Source organism: Doryrhamphus excisus, linkage group LG10 (genome assembly GCF_037039965.1).
Source record: "Doryrhamphus excisus strain RoL-2023G ecotype Guam linkage group LG10, RoL_Dexc_Guam_v1.1, whole genome shotgun sequence".
In the NCBI taxonomy this organism is placed as follows: domain Eukaryota; kingdom Metazoa; phylum Chordata; class Actinopteri; order Syngnathiformes; family Syngnathidae; genus Doryrhamphus; species Doryrhamphus excisus.
In genome coordinates, this window is record NC_136366.1 from 7,900,427 (window position 1) to 7,917,451 (window position 17,025).

General features: G+C 42.0%; 1 protein-coding gene across 8 annotated transcripts in view; it reads right to left on the reverse strand.

The window, feature by feature from the left end:
* rgs3a (regulator of G protein signaling 3a) overlaps window positions 1–17,025 on the reverse strand; it is a 91,729-nt gene that overhangs the window by 25,738 nt on the left and 48,966 nt on the right. For all 8 annotated transcript variants that reach the window (XM_058065057.2, XM_058065050.2, XM_058065049.2 and 5 more), the window contains one exon: window positions 5,961–6,908. In XM_058065057.2, coding sequence (XP_057921040.2) covers window positions 5,961–6,908 — 948 coding nt within the window. The remainder of the gene's footprint in view (window positions 1–5,960; window positions 6,909–17,025) is intronic.

Genomic DNA, 17,025 nt, shown 5'->3' on the forward strand with positions numbered 1-17,025 from the left:
TACTGGGAAAGTACCATGTATGTACCGCATATGTACCGCGTATGTACCACTATGTATGTACCGTTCAGACTGCCGAGTGGTGCACAGGTGTTCGCGTGTTATTGCAAGTGTCAGTGGAGCTACGTACAATGTCGTTTAAGCTCCCAGCAGGATCTAGAAAACGTCTGGCTTACTCATTCACTTGGTGTCCAAGTGTAATGACGCCATAACAACTTTATTGTAACCCGCTCCTGGTTCTAGCCATAATAGCACTATGGCAACAACCGCTGTAAACATTGCCACTCAAACACACATGACGCAGCAATGAAGGTCTTCTGGATCATCTCCTTCATAAGGTAAACATCAGCGCAGGCCATCATTATACCAGCGACTGCATAAACTCGACAGACACTCGGTCTTACGTACAGTCAGTGCCAATGTAGCTTTTTTGTGTTTGTACGATTTCTTCTTAAATTCTTGTGTTCGGCGATTTCCAAACTAGATACTTTTTAACAAAATAAAAAAATGGTTTTACTAGAGTCATGTTGAAATGTCTGAGCAAGAACTGGATGTGAATGCTAACTGATCAAAGGGACTTTAACGCAATATTGCTCAAATCTGCATACTTGGTAATTGAGACAATGTCCTATACAGTACAGTACAGTACTGTATTATATTGTATAGTATAGTATAGTATAGTACAGTATAGTATAGTATAGTATAGTATAGTTTAGTATAGTATAGTATAGTATAGTATAGTATAGTATAGTATAGTATAGTATAGTATAGTATAGTATAGTATAGTATAGTATAGTATAGTATAGTATAGTATAGTATTTCATGGCAAACACTTACCAAAATGTACGACCTTTACTTTTAGAGCAATTCTACCTTCCACTGCCATACGAGCACTTTGTAGATGGGGAAAGTTCCAACTCTAGAGTGGGAGAGCTCACTTAAGATGTTTATTGGAAGGACGGCGGTTACCAAAATTTATTGCAAACCCTCCAGTTAAACACCATAAATGGCGTTGCAATTAAGTTAAGCTTCTTGGCTGGCGGAACACGGTGTTGACTGCGGCGTTCGTGGTTACGCTCTTTGTAAATATTTACCTGTTGCATGTTCAGCATTTCAGCGGACACTTCCAACCTTGCCGTGTCCCACATTGATTTGAACCCCGGAGAACTTTTGTGCAGGCCTTTGAGTAAACAACGATGGGGTGGTGGGGGGGGATTTTAGAGATTAAAATGATCATTGGCCGTTTCCGAACGTGCTGTTAGTGATGAGTACCATGTCTGGGTCTACATGGTACGATCTTCTAGACAAAACATGACTCATCACCCCGACATATTAACCCATCTTTTCCATAAAGCCAATGAAAATATTCATTAAAGCTATTTTTAGCTCGGGTCACGTGCGTGGTCCCGTGTGTGTGATGCATAGAGGTAAGGCATGAGTTGCAACAACACATTTGTCACACAAAGTGGTGTACTGAAGGCTACCCCCCCCACCCCCCCCAACGAAAATAGACAGATATTTTTGTTCTAGGGCCAAAAACAGTGACTTCAGTTTCCAGTCACTGCTTTTCACTAAAGTGCAACTCTGGGAAACTGCGGGTACAAAAGGGTGCAAAGTGCATGCGGACTAATTATTATTAGGCATCACTAGATGTGTTGTTTTTTAGCAATAAACTCAGCATGGATTAGAAAAAAGATGGTTTAGTAAGAATGGCTTTTAGCTTCTATATATTATATGTGTTTGGACCACAGCATGTATAAACATAGTACAGCCAGTTTCCGTAGTAAATATAAGCCGTCTATGTTGAATTTTGGTTTGGAAATTTATTCACTAAAGAATAAATATAATTTTTAATATTGTTAGAGCCCTCTACACACGGAAGGAAGTACGATTTACACCTGTTTAGTTGTACTGTACTCCTGTCAAAGCGTGGACGGAACTTAGTGGTTAACTTCCAGTACGCCCACTGTGTTCCCGTCTGAGCGCGCCGCCACCGTGACGTTAACACCGCACACGCTATTTACACGTTTTTCAAACAAATATTTTACGGCCCGTAAACATTCAATGTTTGGCTAAAAGCATCTGTTGGAACGTCTCAGGAAATGTTCATAAACAGGAAGACGTCGAACTAAAAGTGAGGGAGGGCTTTTGTTGTTAGGGTGGTGGCAGAAAGAAAACAGTTTTTTTTGCTAGTAATGTGCAATATTTCACATCACTGGAGCAATGATTTAATGGCTATTTCATGATTTTATATCGGTAAATATAGTAGGTATATATAGGATATATATATGGAGTAAACTGGCTGCAGGTTTCTATCCCATTGAAAAGAAAGGGTGGTATGTATTTTACAACCTTAATGCTGCCATTTTAGTGTTTTTATACCTGCAAGGAGCTATCACTCCTTCCCTTTTTTTCACTACCGCTGGCTAGCATATGTTAACAAAAATGGTTTCAGCAGGGGCGTCACTAGGTTCTGAGGACAGAGGGGGCTTAGCCCCCTGGAGATGCACAGGATATGAATGAATGTAGTAGACAGTCAAAAAAAAATAAATCCCAAAAACAAATAAGGAACAAGAACCGTGATATAACTTTCCCACTTCTGGACAGATTTAGTAGAGATACTCAATTGTTTTAGGCCACCATTAAATGTACACAAGTACACACAATCTACACTGCGAAACCGCTGCTCAAGCTCTGCAACCATTCTGTCCAGTGGACAGTGATCAATGATATAATAATCATTATTATATTATTAATTAGCCTATTATTATTACTATCATCATTATTCTTCTTCTGATTATTACTACTACTACTACTAGTAGTAGTAGGGTAGTATTAGCCTGCTTATTAGCTTATTTATTAGTATGCTTTTGCCCTATTATATAATATTGGTCAGAGATTTTTTTTTGTAATAAAAATTTAAAAAATAAATTAAAAAATACAAAAAATATAATCAATAAAAAATATCAAATTATTTAGGGGGCCTTACAAACATTTTAAATACACGGCCCATGGGCCAAATGTGGCCCGCAGGACACTAGTTTGAGGCCCCCGCCTTGATATGAAAGTTTAATGTTAGTGCGGCCCACGCAAGATTGATATGGATGCTGTATGGTATCATGTACCCAACAAAAAATATTACGTTTCATAAAAGTTCATGTTAAAGGTTAAATAACTGTTAATAGTTATCCTCCCTATCCGTGTGGAAGTGGTAAGTTTTTGGCTATTTAAGTTTAAAGGAAATAACTTGAAGGCTACCATTTAGGTCGCTAGCTCTCGAGTTTGCGAGTTAGCATGTGTCTCAAGACCCTGCAGTTATTTGCCGTTTTATTATTATTATTATTATTATATTTATTTATTACTGATTGATTGATTTCCTTTATTCTTGATTTGTTTATTTATTTTTCATCTTATTTTGTGCAGAAAAATAAAAATTAAGATATTTGAGAACAGTGGGATGTTTTATCAGAGCTTTTATTGTAGAAAATCGGAACCAAAGCACTGAAAAAGTTTGTATATTTTTCTGTTTTTAATAAATGCGTTTTTTTGTTTTTTTGGGGGGGAAAACCTGATGCAGCCCAGTCTCGCCCAGACCCTAGCTCCAGTGGCCCCCCAGGTAAATTGAGTTTGAGACCACTGTTTTAGGGGGTCTGAAGCCCCTCTAAAATATGCGCCACTGGGTTTTAGAAAACAGATTGTACAAAAACGGGACGGGACAAAAGCAGAACAAGGTGGGATATTTTACTTCGGAGGGCAGGGTCAGTATCCCAACCATGACACCTTCACTTGGATATGTAATTTTAAAAAAGTGAAACTGATTACTGTCATTTTACTGTCAATGCCCGTGGTTCCAGGCAACCATGGGAGACTCGAACTTGAACTTTCATGCGTCAGACAATCAAATTAAAGTGACAATATTATTGTCTCTGGTCTCTGCTCGCTAAAAATGTCAGGAGAAGGTGAGGAGAAGGTACAGAGCGGAAAGAACGATGTTTGTTGAAGGGGACATAAACACTCCCAGGCAGGAAGAGGTCATCACAGATGTAGCGCCGTGCGGCTCTTTGCTTAGATGGTTGCTGGTTCACTCATTTGCATACTTCTGTACTTATTATTATATTCATAGCTTTTTTATCTCATAAAAGTGAGCACACCCTTCATTTTTCAGCAAACTATCTTGTGAACGGACAATACTATGAAATATAAAATTGTTATACAAGCTGTCCATGGACTACTCTAAAGTATAGGCAAGTTATATTTGTATAATCTTGTCCCTTGAGAAGATATAATGTGATAAAAACAGTGTGTGAGGTGACACATGACATTAAATAGTGGAAGCTTTGTGTCCATGACGCTAGTGGGTGGTCAAGTTAGCCTCGACACTCTCTCGCTCGCTCTCTCACACACACACACACACACACACACACACACATCCACTCACAATGCCATTTAAGGCTGCTGAATGTGCTGACAGCCTCGCTGCAAAAGCAAATAGATAAGACGGAGCCCCGGCCTGTGAAGTCCAACACTGATGGAGTGTTTTTCTACGACTGTCTTGTGTTGAAGTTGAAATATATAAATAGCATAGAGATAATGGCCACTCTGCATCCCACTTAGCATGTGATAACTCAGAGTGAGGTTGTGAAACATGTCACAAAACCTGCATGGCGAGAGAAGTGTGTACTTGGAAAGTGTTTGACTGCTTTTAAGAAGGCTGACGTGATGCTAATGTGATGAATGCCTCCCTCTGTTGGACGACTGTTGAAACTGCAGCTTCCTTTTATGAACTGCAGTGCTGCCTGTACGTTTCAGTTAGCAATGACTGACAGTTTGCTCACTTCCTAACATATAAATGGCAGATAATAGATGAAAGAAAATGTGTTAACATTAAAATAACATATATGAGACCAAAATCATTCCGTTACAATGAACTATTTTCACTTTTTTATATTGTGAATCAAATCGTCCGTAGTGTTTTGTGTAGTGTAAGGTTGATGGAGACTTCCTGCCATCCTCCATAATAAAACATGACCATGATGCACTTACTCTATGCTGCCACTTGAGGTCACTGTTGTCAAAGAAGCCAAGAGAGCTATTGATGATGTTCCCAGTGTGTTCCCCCACACATACTAGCTAATATTTTCATTATTTTAGAGCAAAAATGAGCATTACTGGATATACAGTAGCAGTTCTTGCGATGGGCCATATGGGCAGTTGCCCAGGGTGCCGTGGAGTGGGAAAGAAAAAATAATCTATTTACCAATGCCCCGCTCTCACCCCCCCCCCCCGTTCCCCTTTACCTCAGCCTTCAGGTCAAGTAAAGGTACAAAATGGCGGTTGGGGGCGCCTCAATGAGGACCTCAATGGTTGTCAGCCTTCATAACAAAATAACAAAAACTGCTCCAAAAGTCTTGGACACTAACCTTGCAATAAACCGTGCAATAAACCAGTGACTGGACCGACATGTACACATGACCTTGATGTGTCCTTGATATGCTCCTGTGTACTTTTGATGCTGCAAACCTAGAACCCCCCCCCCCCCCCCCCTGTAGGACTAATAAAGGCATATCAGTTGAAACTATGCTTCACTCGGGACACGGGTATGCTGGAGCCTATCCCAGTCACCGCTGACTGGGGGCCAGCCAATCACAGGGAAGATGTGCCACATTAGGGTCAGATTTAGGTTATGTCTGGAGCTGGCGACGCATCCCGACAACTGTACAAGACGGAAGTGTGTCTTGTGTCTGCTGGCGAATCAAAGTTTTGGATTTAAATGGCGGGTCATATCAAGGTCATGTGTGTTTTTAACGTCTCCTGTGTGTTAGGATGCATCCTCACCACTGGAGCAACAAAAGACAACCCCTACTTAGGAGATATCTGTATTCCACGTGTACTAGCTTCCAACGCATCCTGACCACGACCCCTAGGGGGCGCACAGTGGGGTGCCCTACTATGAATGTACTTACTTTTCTGCCGGCGAAAAGCATACACAGCTGATGCATGGAGCCGCCGTTCTTGGTCAGCTCTTTCTTCAGCGTCTTCGGCGAGGGGAGCGTCCAGCCGCCCTTGTGTCGTGCCCCGCCCACCTCCAGGCAGTTGATGGCGTTGTCGGAGGTGAAACACGGCGTGCGGGGGTCCTGCAGGAGGCTGCCCTCGCTATGGGTGCGCCTGCGCAGGGAGTTCTGCACACTAAGCCCGCCCCCTCCGTGCTTCTCGCAGGTGGCGCCTTCCACCATGGAGCGGCGTTTGCTGTCAGTGCGCTGCAGGTAGGCATCGTCGCTGTCATCCTCTTCCTCTTCCTCTTCCTCATCAGAGTCGTCGTCGTCCTCCTCGTCGTATTCTTCTTCGTCCGTGTTGGGGGAGGACAGGGCGTCGGCACTGAAGGAGCGGTCCAGGCGCAGCTCAGGAATAACGAATGAGGACGATGACGAGGAAGGTGGGGCGTTGGTGTCGGGCGGTTCAGAGGCGTTGTCCTCATCTGGGTTGGACACCACCAGGTTGATCTCTTCGTCTTGCTCGACCTCATCATCCTCTCTCTCCTCCAGCTCACTCTTACGGCTGGCACCATCTTCATCCTCATACGCTCTCCTGTCCTCTCTCCAGATCTCCATTTCATGTCCGTCCATACTTTTCCAGTCCTCTCCCTCGGTGGAAGGCGGTGGCGTGGGGGGCACCTTATGACGCTCCTCTGAGCCCCCCAGGCTCCCGAGGGGCAGGTACACCTCATGCAGGGGAGTGAGCGGCTCCGAGGGGTGAGGGCTGCTTAAGGTTAAAGGTTCAGAGGGGCTGGACGGATACAGGCTGCTCTCCTCGCCTTCGGAAACCCGGGCCGGCAAGTGGAGGCAGACCCCCCCTCGGTCGACCCCGACTCCACCCAGCTCACAAGATGCGGCATCCACCTTTGGCTCCAACATCTGTAGAGGAAGAGAAGACGTCGAAGTTAGTCATTACTCAGCTTAAGCTTTAATGTTGTTTCTAGCAAACTCTATCCGTGCTATTAAGGCTAGCTGAGCAGCTTACTGCTATGACAACATTGGTTCTTTTGCTGCAGTGTTGTACAATACTGCAAAAATACTACAAAAATTTTACAGCTTCGCTCTATCATTCATTCATTCATTTTCTACCGCTTTTCCTCATGAGGGTCGCGGGGGGTGCTGGAGCCTATCCCAGCTGTCTTGGGGCAAGAGGCGGGGTACACTCTGTTCTGGTCTGCGCGCTAACCACTCGACCGAATAATTTTCATAATATATGAAAATGCGGGCGGCACGGCGGACTAGTGGTTAGCGCGCAGACCTCACAGCTAGGAGACCAGGGTTCGATTCCACCCTCGGCCATCTCTGTGTGGAGTTTGCATGTTCTCCCCCTGCATGCGTGGGTTTTCTCCGGGTACTCCGGTTTCCTCCCACATTCCAAAAACATGCTAGGTTAATTGTCCACTCCAAATTGTCCATAGGTATGAATGTGAGTGTGAATGGTTGTTTGTCTTATATGTGCCCTGTGATTGGCTGGCGACCAGTCCAGGGTGTACCCGGCCTCTCGCCCGAAGACAGCTGGGATAGGCTCCAGCAACCCCGTGATCCTTGTGAGGAAAAGCGGTAGAAAATGAATGAATGAAAATGCAACAGATACATGCATATGCATCCGTATGCTATGGACATCCATTTTTTACGTTTGTGGCCAAAACAAGGCAGTTTTTGTCATGTTTTGGTTACTAACTTTGCTCCTTAAGGTCTGCGTGCTAACCGCTCGGCCGCCGTTCAGCCTCATATAATATCATATAATTCATGTTAATTCATGTCTAGATGAGTCTGATCATGTTAAAATCCGTATTTAGATGGTCGTAAACAAGGATTACTTTTCTTTTCCATTTTCTCATGCACTCCAAATCATGTTCATTCATTCATTCATTTTCTACCGCTTTTTTCCCATGAGGGTCGCGGGGGGTGCCGGAGCCTATCCCAGCTGTCTTCAGGCGAGAGGCGGGGTACACCCTGGACTGGTGGCCAGCCAATCACAGGGCACATATAGACAAACAACCATTCACACTCACATTCATACCTATGGACAATTTGGAGTCGCCAATTAACCTAGCATGTTTTTGGAATGTGGGAGGAAACCGGAGTACCCGGAGAAAACCCACGCATGCACGGGGAGAACATGCAAACTCCACACAGAGATGCCGGAGGGTGGAATTGAACCCTGGTCTCCTAGCTGTGAGGTCTGCGCGCTAACCACTAGTCCGCCGTGCCGTCTCCAAATCATGTTTAAAGTATAAAAAAAAATCTCCAAAAATGTCTAGATTTCATAATGACTACAAAAGTACCCTTACATTAGGGTTCAGTCAGTCGGGACAGTCGGTTCAACCTGTAACCACAACAATGCCACATATTGTCTGCCTGTTTCAGGGTGGTGCTAAAGACAAATGGTCTGCAATAAACCGCAGTGTGAGAAAAACAAAAACAATCCACGATACCCCTGAGCATCGCAATGCATCCTGAAAGCGCTTCTTCTCGCCATTACCGCTCATCACGGCCGCACAGAGCTTCGCCATGATGCAACTACACGGCTCCTGTCATTACAGAGTATCGGGAAATAACAATATCGGCCATGTTTGCTGGGCTCCGGCGTACACGTCAATCCACACCAACACGTTCAAACCTCGTAGGACACGACTCCAAAATGCAGCGAGTGCGCCTTTAACCTCTTCCAGCCCACAGAGTGGTCGGCGGATGGATCATTACGGATACATCGTGAGTGGGCAAACACGGTCCACACCCACATAATCATATTTCAGTTTTGGCTTCTTGAAATGAATTTTTAATATTGATTGTGCACCAAACTGCTGCATGGTGACCTTATTGCATTACCAATGTCTTCAGCTAATGACCAAACTACTGAGATGGAAAACGATGCTTTTGTACGGTTAAGGCGTTATTGCACACTTACTTCTAAAGCACTTTATTGTCATACTGGGGCCCACACATTAAAATGAAGCACCGCCACTTAAAAAAAAGGTCTAAAAGTTGAGCTTTATGCCTGCAAAGTTTTAGAGTGAACTACTTGACACCATGTTGGCCCCCCTCCAGGAGGGCTCCTACAAAGTCGGCATTGAAATACATTAAAAGAAGTGATGGGTGGCGTGGGTTGAGAATGTAAGCTTGCAAACAAAGAAGAGGGTGGCTGGCAGGGAAAAGACTTCTGGGCTGATTTATGCTAATGCTAATTCGTAATGGTTGCATTTATTTCAGATGTGCTCATTTTTCCACCCTTTGTGTTGAGTTGTGGTCTCCTATAGAGCAGCTACACACAATAACCCGCACAGACAACATTTTTGATCTTCTAGAATCTGCACCTATTCCAGTTGTATTTATTTGTGCTTCCTGACAAAAACACTCAGTTTTAATTTATTCCGCCTCCGGGCACGCCCACTCCGCTGCGTTTGGCCAGACGCCCAAAGTGCTTCCTAACTATGAACCATATAAGGAAGTCACAGAGGGGCGCTCTGTGACATCACAAAGGAACACTTTGACCACGCCTTTTCAAACCCAAACTTTTTTCAGGGCTCAAACCTCATGATCTGAAAATTTGGCATGGTTTATCACCAAAATAGAACATTCTAACTACATTTATAGGTCAGAAAAGTGGAAAAAGCATCATAGGTCCCCTTTAACAATGAAAAGAACGTCTCATGTTTAAACTCACGCAATTCAACATGTCTGAAAAGAAATTGGAAGAAGCAGATTTTATTTAATCCGAGCAATTACTACCATAGTTGGGTCACTTCCTGTGTTGACACTTGCATAACAGGGACAGACTATATAATATATAGTATATATATATAGAGAGTATATAGTATGTACAGTAGAAAAATAAATTGATGCTTTATGGGATGAGGAAGTAAAAGAAGAGGAGCAAAAAATGTGCTAAAATAAATAAATAATTAATAATAATAGTTTGCAAATGATATATAAAAATGACAGAAATGTTGCATAATATATAAATAAATACAGGATATAACATTATTATTATTAACTTATTATTTTTAAATAAATGTTAGGTGAAATACATTTGGGATTACAGAGATTACAAGATTACATAGAAAAAGGCATCGATGTATGTATCAACAATGTTTAACAAGAGAATGTAGTCTTTGGAGGAGAGCGTAAGCGACTACGTAAGACCAGACATGGAGCGGAACCGAAGCAGGGTCCATTAAAAGGCACATTTGTTATTTACTGGACTCGTGAGTGGATCTATGAATAAATAAGATGAATCCGGGCAAATCAATTCGGCCTTCTTTGAGTTGCGCTGCGAGCCTCGTGAAAGGGCCTCATTGTGCTCGCCGGCTTGACCCATGACGACGGGCGGTAGTCACAAGACGCCGCGCTCTAATTGGAGAGAAGGCCGAGCTGTTTGCGCGCTTCTAAAGCAGCTCAAATTAGTTTTTCCCCTCAAGACTGTCTCACCTCGGACATGCTGGCGTCTCAACTTTTCACCTTTGACGTATGCACGGCTTCGATTTACTGTATGTGTGGAGGAACAACATGGCTGTATTTTGATGAAAAAAGACAACATCACACTGATAATGTTGCTTTTTATATTCTACATTGCAACGGTTACCAATTCACACCAGTCCGCTTTGCAAAAAAGCCGTAATCAGCAGTAGAAACAGAACAGAAATGGCTGTTTGACAAGAAAATAACTATTTATTTACAAATATTATTTATATAACACCATGAACTACTTGGAACTGAACTCTGTGTGCACGTGCGTGTGAGCAACTTAAATTTCCATTCAATACGTAACCTTCTGCATGCTACACTTTAATTGATTTGGTTAAAGTATGTTTCGGTTTGAGTTAGACCTTATGAGATAAGACTAATAACGCTAACCAAGGTTGCACTGTATTTCAAAGCAGTTCAAAGTTTGGAAATTTTCTGTAGTCTTTTGAGCATCCCTGGAAAATACTGTTTTAATACTGTGTATTTTTTTTCTGTATTTTTGTGAAAAATACAAATATTTCCGAATATAAGACCAACAAAGACTGACCAAGGCAAGTCGTCTTATATTTGGAGTGTCAAGATTTATACACACAGACCAACAGGAAGCGGCAAAGAGAGTGACCTTTTCTTCCCGTTTTCCAAAAACAGGTCTTGAAAAAGGGAGGTCGTCTTATATTCAAGGTTGTCTTACTTTGCGATGTTATTTAATCCCTTATACATGTTTTAACAAATAGCAAAGTGCTTGTTAAGGTGATTTATGTTTACATACAGTAGTAGATTCAACTACATAAGTCAGTATGAATACTTTTCTTATACTTTGGCTGTTATCTAATTGGTGCTTTTGGTCTTTTGACCCTATATTATTTATATCATGTCCCGGTTTGCCCTTTCAGTGTTTTGTCTTATTTACGACACTTTCCAGCCTGTTGTCCGTCTACTGTCCGTCAGCTTCGGTTGTTTTAAATCGACCAACATAAATCCCTTTGATTTGATGCTCTACTGTGCTGCCAGCGGTTTGAATAAATAACACAACATCCAATAACACATCCATGACCAAAAATGTCGGCTTATTGCACGACAGCAGTGATTTAGCCCGTAGAGAAGAATGCTCGGCGCTCCAGATGAAGCTCCGTCCCAGTGTGCAAACACACCTTTTGCTTCTGAGTGCATAGATTTGTCTCTGCTTAGGAGGTAATGTGATGAATTCAAACAATAAAAGCCAAACGATGATCAAGCTTTGATGAAAGCTAATGATTCTGTGCCAGTTTGCCTCACGTCCTTCTTAAAAATGGAACCCATTATGTCATTGTATGGTCATATCACCTTGTACTTCAGTACGTGGCAAAAAAATAAATAAAAATCCAAAATAAAATGAAAAAAATAATATTTTTTTAAATTAAAAAAATATATAAATTATTTTTTTTATAAATTATATTAGGAAAGCATTATGTCACTGTATTGTCATATCACCTTGTACTTCAGTACGTGACAAAAAATAAATGAAAATCCAAAATAAAATAAAATAAATAATTTTTTTAATTAAAAAATTCAAATTAAATTCAATTTAAATTATTTTTTAAATAAATTATATTAGGAAAGCAGGAAGTGAACAAATGTAACAGTTACTGATTGTAAAAGTACCAGATGGAGGGGTAGGATTTAATAAGCTTTGCTTCTTCCTACTCCTTTTGGACATGTGGAACTGTGAACTGATTATGTGATGCATTCAATTGTAATCTGATGCATGTTCAAATGAAATTAAACCATTACCATTACAATTACCAAAAACATCAGACTTACAGCAGAGCTTTTTCATGCTTCCCGTTTCCCCTCAGAGTCGACTTGAAATGTCTTCTTGATGCTCATGGATACGCACATAAGCCTCAAGGTAATCCAGACCTCACTACTTCCTCTTATACCCACCATGACCCCACTTAAACACTCTCCACTAATGTCGTACATCAAGATGTATATTAACAATAAAATGCACTCTAAAAAGACTCCTGCAGGGAATTCCAGCGAGGTCAACTTACAGTCCATGTATTTTTCTCCTATCCGGCACCCCGCACACCCTCAGCACCCCCGACAGTTCCCAAATACTTGACAAGCGCTGTTGTAAAGAGATGCCATTTTAGGTCTATGTTGAAAATGTGAGTATTGCTAAAATAAAACTGTGAGCTGTTCTAAGTGCAGTAAAAAAAACACTGCAGTGAGTCGATGTGATATTTACATCTTGACCAGACTGACCCCCCATCTTTCACTGTGACTGTTGAAGTTACGGACGGAGACACAATGGAGCCACCTGTCAGATACACTTGTCCCCCCCTCACATGACCCACACCGGCGCTCACACACGCAACCGTCATGCGGTCTCACTTGAACGCTCCCTTCTATTATTTCAACCGGATGATCCGGAGAAGGCGTATTCATCATGAGGATGGCGCTTTGTTTACAGCTCACAAGGCACTCCAGGATAATGCTAATGGCCGACTCCATGTTGTCCGAGTGATTAAACACAAATGAACCCCTGACATGGACTCTAATTAGACACAGCAATCAGACGCGCGGGTAAAAGCCGAAGAGGGTGAAAGATAGGATAACCAACACTGGAGGAGAATTCTTAACAATGGTGTTATGGAGGAGGGCGAAGAGGATGGCGGTATTTAAAGTGGAGGTGGTTAAAAACTAGCAAGATGGCTTCTTCGCAAAAATAACTGTTGCCTGAGACAGAAATGCCTGGGAAAGAAATGAATCACACAATAAATCTAAATGATACCAATTTTGCCTGCCTCAGTTTTTCTTGCCTCCTGTCATCATTGGTTCATAGAACAACGGCACGAACAGAGTGAGTCCTTTTGGCTGTCATTTGGTGTCTTTGTTTTGATGGGTGGAGGTGGCGCCTCCTCCTCTGTACAATAGTCTTATTCGATGGCTTAGTTGTTTTAATGACCTTGAAAGCATCATTTTGACAAAGTAAAGAATGACATTAATTAGGGTTCCATTGTGTGTATTTTGTAGCTAACAGCTAAGGATCGATCGATACATCGGCCTGCCGATATATCGGGCCAATATTTGCGTTTTTTCCTTGTATCGGTATTGGCCGATACGCGCCCTTTTAAAGTTGATAATGCCGTTTAAATGTGTGTTTAAGAAAGCTGAATCCTACTGTGTTTACATTTTAATAAATATTTGTTTAAACATGAGACCTGTAATATTTGTTATCATGGTCATTTTTTCATGTAAATTGAGGGATCAAAAGCAGTATCGGCCACAAATATCGGCCATCGGCTGAAGGTGATGGAAAAAAATCGGTATCGACATCGGCCCCAAAAAAATCATATCGTTCGATCCCTAGTAACGGCATTATTTGGTAAAATGGTGTTACTACAGTATGTGTGACAAATAAACGTGTTACATGACATTATTATGCTTTGTTATGATGTTTTTATTATGGTCGTTAGCGGTGCTGCCCTAAGACTTTTGCACACTACCGTGCAATTGTCAATATCCAAGCAGTCATTTTTTTTGAAGGTCAAACACTTGCAGCAAAAATAGAAGTGCAGGGACACACACACACACAGGCAGCCATGGACAGTCACCCAGGGACAATCATGTGACCTCTGTCCTGCCGTTACCATGACAATAAGAGATCTATCCCAGGGGAGCAGCTGCGCTCTGCTCCAAATGTTACAGCTCCACCTATGAACTCTTGGCATCCCCGCTTTCCCTGCCTGTCGTATTTCAATGCACCTTCAGTGATGCCTTTAATTTCCTGTGGTTGTTTTTAAGTAAAGCACAGCGTTCAGGAGAAGCCGCATCCTCACCGCCGCCGCCACTGATTCCCCTCCCTTCACTTTACTTACAGAAACATTAATGCTTTAATGTATCCTCTCAGCGAATCCACGCCCATTTCTCGATAAATCTGACTCGAGTCAATTAGCAAAGCGGTTGGAAATACAGTACACTGTCCGACAAAAGGACATACTTCCTCTTGGCAGTCCCTCCCATCCTTCCTGCCCACGATTCAAAGCTGGATGTGTCCTAAACTAAACTGGCTGCAAGGACGTTGAGATGCGACTCCGAGTCCCAACATGCAAACTGTCTACTGTATAGATTTAATCATAAAAAACTATAACCTATCATCTAGTCTAATTCTTCTGGTATTGTGTTGGCCTCAGAAGTGGGAGTGTTAGGTCCACAGGATCTCCGGTATGGGAGACCCCTAGTAGTGGGTGGGGTATCTGGTGGGACTTTCAGACATGTTGTTGGTCAAATTGTGTAGAGAATAGTGTTACTTTGCCAACAAATCTGCCTTCTGGTGTCAGAAGCGGGATGGTTAGCTCTGAGGCCATCCCTGGCATGCCCCGGCCACAGGACCTCCGATATGGGAGACCCCTAGTAGCGGGTGGGATATCTGGTGGGACTTTCGGACGTGTTGTTGTTGGTCAAATTGTGTAGAGAATAGTGTTACTTTGCCAACAAACCTTCTGGTGTCAGAAGTGGGATGGTTAGCTCTGAGGCCATCCCTAGCATGCCCCGGCCACAGGACTTCTGGAATGGGAGACCCCTAGTAGTGGGTGGGGTATCTGGTGGGACTTTTAGACGTGTTGTTGGTCAAATTTTGTAGAGAATAGTGTTACTTTGCCAACAAATCTGCCTTCTGGTGTCAGAAGCGGGATGGTTAGCTCTGAGGCCATCCCTGGCATGCCCCGGCCACAGGACCTCCGGTATGGGAGACCCCGAGTAGAAGCGGGTGGGGTACTAAGACAATTCATATGAGGCATCTGCATGGGACAAGCATTCGGGTACAGAATAGCGTTACTTTGCCAAACGACCTGCCTCCCGGTGTCAGAAGTGGGATGCTTGGACGGACCTTTTGAGCAGGGGACTCCAGAGGTGGGTGACGTACAAGTATAATTTGAAAAGGGGTACGGGTGTACAGGTTTCCCAAGCAACCCATGATAACATTCCCTATCCCGACATTTAATACACATCACCATCTCCCGTGTTGATATACGTACATGTAGTATAATACTACATGATACTACTAGTACATCATCAGCACACTGTACGTTCATACAGACATAATGGATGCCTGTAATGTGTGACGGGGGCTCGGGTCATATACATGATCCTTATATAGAAGCTCCATCTCCAAATGGATATATTATATGCACAGCAACGCACGGCCTCTTTTGCTGGCCAACTTCCACGCTCGGAAGAGCGATGAGGCAATCACAATCGTTTTATCCATCAGACCCGTCCATTTGGATCGTGCTTAGAAGAGAGGATATGACACGCAACGGAAAAAGGGTCCAAGGGAACAAGTGGTGAACAGGTCGATGGATCAATAAAAACAAGGAGGCGCTACCATTATTGGAGATGTTCTCTACAGGAGGAACATCTGATAAAAGTTACGTCTTGTTGAGGGATGTGTCATTCCGTCATGATTACACTTCCTTAAGGAAGACGAGGAGAGGTTCGTGTAAAGATGCATTATTGACCAACACTGAATGTCTCTGACGTAACTTGGCTTTTTCTGCGTGACGCCGAGCAGCTGAGGACAATGTGACCACTGAGCACAACTGGAAGAGGCCTTCATAGAAAGAGAGGTCTGTGTGTGCTTTCAATGGACGTGCGCTGTAGAATACGTTGCATACGATTGGCAGAATAAAGTCTCTTCTTCTTGTTTTTTTTGTCTGTGCAATTGACCGTATATGGACAAGTCAGTCACATGGAAAACGTCACCACTCTAAATTTGTCATCACCTCTTCACATCAGTGTAGTCGGGTTTAAACAGCGACACTGCAAAGGTTCAGGTTCCTAAACGCAGCTCGGTGACCCAGTTTTTATTGGGTCACCATTTGTATGAGTACTTTACAGGCGCACCATTTATAAGCTCAGGCTTTTTGATCCATGATCTTATCTTAAGTGGATGTCTTTTGAGCTTTAATTATGATTTATACTATAAATGTATGCGTATGTGGGGATATTATGGCAACACCTGAGGTACTTTAGTAGGTTTGCTAAATTGGGTAATTTAAGAATTTACAGGAATTAATAAGTGCGTATGAGAATTTTCATGCACATTTTGTTTTGTTTTTTTAGAAACAACATTTGCAGAATAGATGAAAACATAAATGTAGCAAAAAATGTTTTTAACATATTTAAATATGATTTTTTTATTGTATTAAATAAAATAAATAATACTAATACCAATATTAGTATGCTAATACTGATACTAGTATACTATACTATTAGTAATACTAATTCTAATACTAATATTAACAAATAAAATAAATATATAAACTATAATTTAAAATATAGATTATCATACATACATTTATTTTACTTTTGCATGCATAGTTTCTTTTTATTGTTATGCTTTATTATTTTTTATTTTATGATTATTACTATTCTAATTATTGTCATTAATATTGTTTTATTATTTTTATTATTACTATTATTGTCATTAATATTGTTTTGTTATTATTATTATTGTCATTAATATTGTTTTGTTATTATTATC